General features: G+C 45.0%; 1 protein-coding gene across 1 annotated transcript in view; it reads left to right on the forward strand.

The window, feature by feature from the left end:
- T265_02639 (hypothetical protein) overlaps positions 1-7,000 on the forward strand; it is a gene marked incomplete at both ends in the record, with an annotated part of 114,660 nt that extends 107,660 nt beyond the window's left edge. The window contains 2 exons of the mRNA XM_009166937.1: positions 59-1,735; positions 4,395-7,000. Coding sequence (XP_009165201.1) covers positions 59-1,735; positions 4,395-5,628 — 2,911 coding nt within the window. The remainder of the gene's footprint in view (positions 1-58; positions 1,736-4,394) is intronic.
- Positions 7,001-8,381: the final 1,381 nt, after the last annotated feature.

The raw sequence follows: 8,381 nt of genomic DNA on the forward strand, positions 1-8,381 counted from the left end.
CCTTATAAGGTACTCAATACCATAGAGTTTAACTCTGTTTTTTGCTCACAATTTACAGAGGTCGGGGTCCTCGGAACAAACTTCTCACGAAAGAATTAGACCAGGATCGTCTAATCTCGGCACGATCGCGCTTAGACGATGGGACAATACCGGAGACTGGGAAACGCGGGTCACACAATGCCTACACGAAAGGGCCGATGCATATAAAGAAGCCACTCAACGCCTTCATGCTTTTCATGAAAGAAATGCGTTCTCGTGTGCAAGAGGAGTGCACTCTAAAAGAATCAGCAGCCATAAACCAAGTTCTGGGTAAGAAGTGGCATGAACTCTCACGAGAGGAACAAACTAAGTACTACGAAATGGCTCGACGCGAGAAGGAACTACACCAACAGCTGTATCCGAACTGGTCAGCTAGAGATAACTATGCCTATCATGCTCGGAGACGCAAACGACGGAGACATCTACTTCGACGACATTCGCTGCATACACGCGTTTCGCGATATTCCCGTGTTAGTGCACCTGTACGACCCACACAGGATCGATTATCTGCACCAGATACGAAACCATCAAACTCACCTTCATCCCACTTGCAGCAACAACAACTTATGGATTGTGAAAATGCTTCGAATCGATCTTCTCCACGAAGCCTCATTGATTTTGCACGATCTCCTTCGCCTATATCCAACCCATCGGCTAGTGTGATCAGTTCGCAGCGTTGTAAAAGTCGACATACGTTTTTATCACATTCGCAAATAGAACCCATTCCTGGTGTGTATGCCTCACCGCCAGTCGGTCGGCCATCAGATGATCTAGCTCGGTCACAACCAAGCTGTACGTTCAGGCAGTTATCCCGCTCGCTCGACCGACATACCTCATCTCCTACGGATAACTCCTATACTAATCTACGACAAGACGCTGCAAAAGCAGAACGAAATATCTCCCGCGCCGATTCCTGTTCACCTCCAAGGATTGTTGGGCAATTGGACATTTCGACTAAACGGTTGCACAATGGCACCTCGGCTGGTGAGTCTTGCAAGGCGAATGCACTTGATCTATGGCGTCCTATACCGCACGCGCAACAACCTGGTAGAACACCAACTCCTTTTGGAAATCCAGATTTTGGTCCACCGACAACGACAAGGCTGCTTCATAACTCTGACAAATCGCCAGTATCCTCATCTAATAGTTTTGCGAAGCCGGTTGATGAGAGTTCGTTTAATGGATCTCAAAGACGTCCTCCTCCGGAATCCGTGTGTGGCGGCTACCCGCGGTCTCCGGATATGTTTCCACCACGAATTGCTGCAGCAGCTGCGGCTGCGATGGCCGCTTCTATGAATTTTACGGCACCTAATTTTAACAATCACCATCCACGTTCACCTCTCTCGCCAATGGTCCCAAATAGCTACAGACATTCCTACTTCCATCCATCTTCTCCTAAACCTCCGCAACTGAGTTCAGCTCCGTTTATGTCAAACACTCGATCACCGTCCTCCCTTTTTGGGCCAAGACCCATTGGATCAGCAGCAATCAATGAACTGCTGGCTTCCAATCGTATATCAGACTATAGCCCCGGTCGGATTGGTCCTGGCGGTATCGGTCCATCATCGCCAACTACCGTGGCAGCCGTAGCAGCTGCTGCTGCCATGGCAGCGAGTGAACTGACTGGAGGCAGTCTGAAAAAGTGTCGTGCACGTTTTGGTTTGGAGCATCAAAATATGTGGTGCAAACCATGTCGGTGAGTCCATCTACCACGCATTGATTTTTAACCCAATTTCTATACACGATGGCCCATATCGTTCAGTATTCCGTAGCCAGTTTCATCCAAGCTCATTTCTTACCATCACCGTCCATTTATTACCCTGGAGTATTCGAGAGCATCCATTCACGCCAGGGTGATTGTTCATTGTTACTCAGTAGTAAATTGATGTTGTAATGAGATATGAGCAAGGAATTTGGTTCCGTAATTCAACTTGTTCTGCACGTTGACTTTCGCCCGCTTGGAGTGAATAGGGCTGCGCAAGAAAGGCAAAGTTACTGGCTGCAGATCTCGAATCGTCATTTTTGGCGCGTTTCAGTTTAACTACTTCACTTTTTGAGTAGTTGAAAGTATCCGATAGTTTATGAAGGAAGCGAAATGGCGATTCCTCATGGGTCAAAGCGAATGGTTCAGTCCGTCTGAAGTGGTTTATCCTGGAACATCCTACTTAAATGAAACACCGGGATGAGGTTGTACAGGGACAATCTAACATAGTCGGGCTCCAACCCCTCTTATTACGTGTCCATGTTGCTTTTTCCAGTAGACTGTATAAACTGTGTTACGAAGCAACGATTGCGGGATGTGTAACGTGTGTCCGCCGTGTACCTTGGATGACCCAATTCTATGATATTATGGAACGATCACCTGAAGTGTGTTAAAATGCAATTTGAGAAGAAACCGCTGCTGTTGTAGAAATCGGGAAGGCAACTTTAGGGGTTCCGGTCCAATCGTGCAGACGCTCACTTTCACATGAAGACAGCTTAATGGCCAGTGAAGGTCGGTCCATCGACTCTTTACCTAGCTTGAGAGACGCTTATCATTGCCAATGTGCACTGTAATGATCGGATTATGCGTTTGGACACATTCCAAAATTTGAAATGTACCGCCGCATGTGTTCCACTTTGTGGTATGCTCACTTGGCTTGTTTTCCCAGGTTAATTCTTGTTCTCTGTTGGAGTTCGCACGCTTCAGGATCACGCTATCTGGAGTAAATTGTACCCACCCACGCGTCATTATACGGCTTTTTACCTGCAAGCATCACGGGCACTTGGGGAGCAACATGTGCCTTTGGGTGTTATAAAACTTGTCACCACACAGAAAATTAAATCTTCTTGCAAGCTTCAGGTCAACCAAAAGTATTATCTTCCAACCAGTGCTTACATGAGCTTTATGCTTCCTGATCCTTTTAATGACCACTCGCAGAAAGCAGTAGATCGATAGTAAGTCAGTAGCTAGTTTCGTCAGTCGCCGTTCTCTCATTTATTCATAGAATAAGTGCGTATGCATGCTGGGTGCGTCGTTAGACGTTGTCAACTACCGAGGTGTAAAGCCCTGTAACGGGAATTCTACCATGTTCAACTATTCGAGGTGTCCCCGTGGCTGATGGAATCTTTGAACACACCTATAGAAAATGATGGTTCTGTATCCGAAGTGGTCAACTTTTGCAACAGTACAGCAATGCAAGCTGCCCTGTAGCCTGATACACGCGTCCTACGAGAACTAACGAGTTTGTCAGGACCAGCATCTCGGTGACACTTCAGAAGCACAAGAAAATGTGCTTATTTCCGAAGCTGCTGGGTGTTAATTTGACCTCGACCTTCTGAAAGGTCCATTCGCTTGCGGATATGCACCTTCCCGTCATTCCTAAGTAAAGCAAGTGTGCAACTGACGAATATGGAGCCATCAAGTCCGTACACAGACCACAGTCGGAAAACAAACCAGAAGCACCTGATGGTAGCTAATAATGTGCAATGAAAGTTGAGATTTTTCATGGTTTTCGTGTCCTGGTCTGGTTATTCCGAAAAAATGTCTGGAATAATCTATATTCGATGAAAATGACATAACCGTGCTAAATTGTTAAAAACAACTAAAACACTAACTTACAAACTTGAGGAAGCACGTGAGTTTGTCAGGATCTTTGGCGATTGATATTCCGTCATATTTTTATGTGACACCAGGAGAAATCTGTGCTTCTTAAAAATTACTTAAAGGATTTTGGAATCTGAAGGTTGAGGACACTGATAAAAGTTGTCTGGCGATAATCGCCACTGATATTTCGGTTCATTCGTAGTTCACATTTTCTGAGAAACTACTATTCATCATCAAGCTATTCCAGTTGACTGATAGGCCCATTCTTGGTGCAGTTGAATCAAATTACGCTCAATTCTTGTGAAATCCTTGCCTGAGACAAGTGTTACATATTCGGTCCACTAGGCCAACCGGACCCAGCACCATCGCCTTCGTCAGTTCAACCGGAGTTGACTGTACTCAGAACCAAAGTGATCAATGAATTTATGAGCATACTGTGATCGAGGAAGTAAATTCTGCCGAGTAACTCAATAGGACAGTTAAGTATTGACTATAAATATTGAAGTAATCATGTCGTAACAGATCCAGGTTCGAATTATACGAAATTAGTCGCACATCATGTAACTTCATACAGCACTTATCCGTTTCTCATTGCTCGTCCTACTAAGTGATGGATACTTGCATCTCAGGATCAGGTTACCTAAAAACACAGCTTGATTTCTTTAAGATACTTGAGGCCCGTTTACCGATACATGTCGTGGTAATCGGTTACCATCGTTTGTCGTCATTCTCTTGTTTCTCAATGTTCGTGCTTGTCTGTATTCTACAGGCGGAAGAAGAAATGCATTCGGTTCATCTCGGACTCGGAAGCTGAAGAATTTCCTATTGGTCCAACACATCTTGGATCTTCTCAGCTCATTCTGGATCACCCAGGAATGAGGATGGCTCAGATGACTCATCAAAGTTTGCCTAATTTCATTGATCCGTTCTCTTCAACGGGAGGAATTCGTTCCTCAGGTTTGGGTGCCTATTCTTCACGTTTTCCTCCTGGACTACCCAGCCCATTTTATCCTGCTTCTTACCAAAATCCGAACACGAGAGCAAGCATAGCGATGCGCTCCAAACCTGCATTTTCCGTTCCGACTGAATTCACTCTACCGATGAATAATCCAAATAATCCAATATGTCGACCTCCCGCTGCTTTATCATACTCCAAAATTCCCTCACGCACATCACACGGTTTTCACCAGCATGCTGCTGAACCTGAGTCTCTCAGTTTACGTTCACTGCAACGAGATGCACATAATGAAATTCCTCGCCCTTGGCGTTCCAGCAAAGATCCACACGCCTTCAACTGGCCCTGTGCGCCGTCGAGTGTGTGCGCAGCAAGAAATGCTCATCATCCAGATAATTCAACCGAACCATCGTACTCCACTCCGGCACCACTACGAACCAACCGAGATCACGTGAATCCTTTTTGTCGAGATATAAGTCGACGCGTTTTTCGTCCAGACGAGTCAGACATGGCAACGGATCTATCGCCGGCCAGTGCAGCAGTTAAACTGACCAAACCTTCGGTTCACGAACTGTTAGACAACAGTATTTCTTGCGACACAATTAATTCGTATGCTACTGTTCCATCTCGTCACGAACAAGATGCTGCCGTTTCACACCCCAGTAACTTCCAACCTCCCGAGTGCAAAAGATCACGTGGTCCAGACGATCATACCGATCCTCTGCTAACATCTGTTTCCTCAAGTCCATTTGTCAGCTTACCCACAGCTGAAAACCATGTGACTACAGATCCTAATGGATCGGAAAGATGCCTTTCTCCAACCACTGCTCTGAATCTGAAATTACTCGAAAATTCCCATCCATCTGGAATACCCGACACGTCAGTAAACCATATTGACAAGCATCTGAACGAAAGTGAAGGTAGCGGGGCAGGCAGTCTCTCAGATACGCCTACGACACCGACAAGCGAGCCTAACCTATTGGATCAGAATAACTCGACAAACAAAGAATATTTTGTCAAAGAAATCCCCCCTAGCACATCAACGTGATTGAAGTGCGAGAGTATCTTAAGTTCATGCATATTCATGTTTCATAATCTCCCCGCACCCCGGGTTTACTAGGTTCCTGCGATTCGATCTTGTAGTTATTGCTCGACAGTCACGGTAACTTACTCTTTGCCCTTTTTTTGAAGTAATCCCACCATGCATTCTGTTTCGACTCCAATTTGTAAGTGTAATGTTCCGGATACTTACGAAGCTTACTTGGATAAAACTTCCCAACATGTGCATTCCCTCTCCTCAATCCACAGATTTCCGACGATTGTTTCCGTCATCATTGGGAGTTGGTGAGACTTATGTACAAAAACGCAAACCTAGGTAATCACCAGAATAAATTTTTTGTATCATACAGTGTACAGTTACTGTGGCGCTGGCCGTGCTCTTCTCCATCTCTTCTTCCCTTTTTCATTCTGTGTTCTTTCAGTTGCTTGTCTTTTCCCGTGTTTCCTTGCTATCCGGCCTAGTGAAACTCACCTTTTCAATCGCTCTCCTTCCCCTAATCTTCCCTATCCTCACAAATGCGCAGCCAGCAGCATCTTGAACTGAGGGCCGTCTTTTACTTGATAACTAGGGATCAGATGGAGCAAGCAATGTGCTTTTCCGCTTCGGGCATTGTTTCCAGTTATCAATCTTTCCAAACCACCGTTTCAGGTCGGATATTATTCGAACCCGTCGATTAGTGTGACTGACTACTTTGACACTGTTTGTGGAGACCTGGCTGACATCGTCAACATTACCGGTTCGTCTACATCTGCAGCTGTAAACTCGAATTATTGTGCACATAGAGACCGTAAAATACTTGATAGTCACTGAGTTGCTACCCACCTGACTAGTATACTCTGTCTTCTTGTCGTATCCACTCTGCGTTGCTGATGAGTTGATCGGTCATGTATTGACCACTGCCGTGTGATATCGCTTTCCTTCTTTGGGCGCCTCTGCTTATGTGACGGTTGTACTTACTACTTGGATGTTGTACTTTTCATCTGCACACACAAACACATGTTTCAGTCAGCATTTTGACCCAAACCGGTTGACCCGCCTCTGTTTCACCTGGGTGGAACGAAAACCTGGTAATTTCTGTCTGGTGGCACGTATACAGGGACTGAACCCGAGACTATGCCTATGACAGGCTTAAAATTAACACCTCCCTCCCGAGTTCTCTGTCACACACACTCCCTCTGTTGCCCAACTTCGATCCACTATCGGACAAACAGGGTTTCCCAGGATGCAACTTCACTGAGTCCTCTACCCCGTTTCTCTCCTGCCTTGCTACTTGTTTTCCCCGACTCCACTCTGACTGTACAATAATAGTATTCATAATGAATTGATATTGATAATATTGATAATAATATCAGTAATAAATCTACTGTTGTGAGTGATGTGTCTAACCACAGGCTTAACACGAAGTACCGCCGAATTATGTGCATGGCATTTGTCATCGGTAATTATCCATGTGCTTTCAGGTTTTTAGATAGCAACCCGCTCCACCTATCCAACAAAGCAGATGACGCATTGTTTCAACCTTCGTCCTTGCAACCTCCAGCTTGTATCTTTCACTGAGTGACGGGAAGCTATTGAGGACTGTCCGTAAGAACCTGGTCGTCAAGTGACCAGGTTCTGTATATGTAGGATTACTCTAGCCGAATTTTTTGTGAACGCCTTGGTATCTTTCTCATATAATGTGTATAAGGAATACTTCCAACTGATAAACTTTCCAGACATTGAGCACCACACAAAAATTGAAGAAAAAAACGGTTCACTTGGTTAAGCACCACCACCATCACCAATCAGAGAGCTTCATCTACTGTACTCAGTAACCCATAGCAGTCAGTTCAGCTGACCTCGCAAAAATGAATCCAGGGTCCCTTGAGGGATACCACTTACTCCAGATCCATAATCCCATCCAAGGACAAAGTAATACGTCCTCTTTTCAACCTGGCTGTCTGTTGATTGAACAACAATACTACTTTCCGTGTGAGGTCACATTCCTTCGATCAGAGCTCAAGAGATGGGCATCGATTATTAGTGATTTCAAAGAATATATTTCCTATATATCCTTCTGTGTAATTCTGCACACCAGCCTGAACACGTGCCTATTAAGAACAGTTCATTTCTTATATTTCATGCGGGCCACTTGACTTTACCGCACAGAAGCTAGTTAGTTTGTCTGCATGCTGTTAGGGCATCAATAAGGCCTAATAAAGCATATTCTCAGCCAAGTAGCTCTGAGGAGAAACATGAAGGAAAGTTGTCCTGCTATCGCAAACAATTGCAGGTAAAATAGATGCCTATATGGTTCGTTGCATATCAGTACATCATGGCATATGCTGCATTGGTTCAGTTAGGGGTCACCGACTCGTAGGATAAGAGCGAACCATGTGTGCAAGCAGGCGGAAATGCGCATGATTACGTCCAAGCGCTTGAATTCGTAACTGTTTCGAAGGGAAATTTTGGAGTAACACGATCTTTGGCTGAAGATTATACCAGGTTTTAATGCCGATTTCGATCAAAAGTTTGTCAAGGATAATCCCAATTAGTCCACCAAATCTGAAACTGTTCTGAGCAACTGTTTGAAAGATATCGATCTTTCTGAAGTAGCTTTGGTAACGCAGCTGGGGAACAACAGATCCGCTTGAGGGATCTGAAGTGATTGCAATCCCCAGTACGACGCTGCGAGGTCAGTCTCGTACAATCAGCTTGGCAGCATGAAATTTAGCTCATCTTGCTCTGGTAAAGTCTGGGGG

The sequence above is a fragment of the Opisthorchis viverrini genome, assembly GCF_000715545.1.
Source record: "Opisthorchis viverrini unplaced genomic scaffold opera_v5_33, whole genome shotgun sequence".
Taxonomy (NCBI): domain Eukaryota; kingdom Metazoa; phylum Platyhelminthes; class Trematoda; order Opisthorchiida; family Opisthorchiidae; genus Opisthorchis; species Opisthorchis viverrini.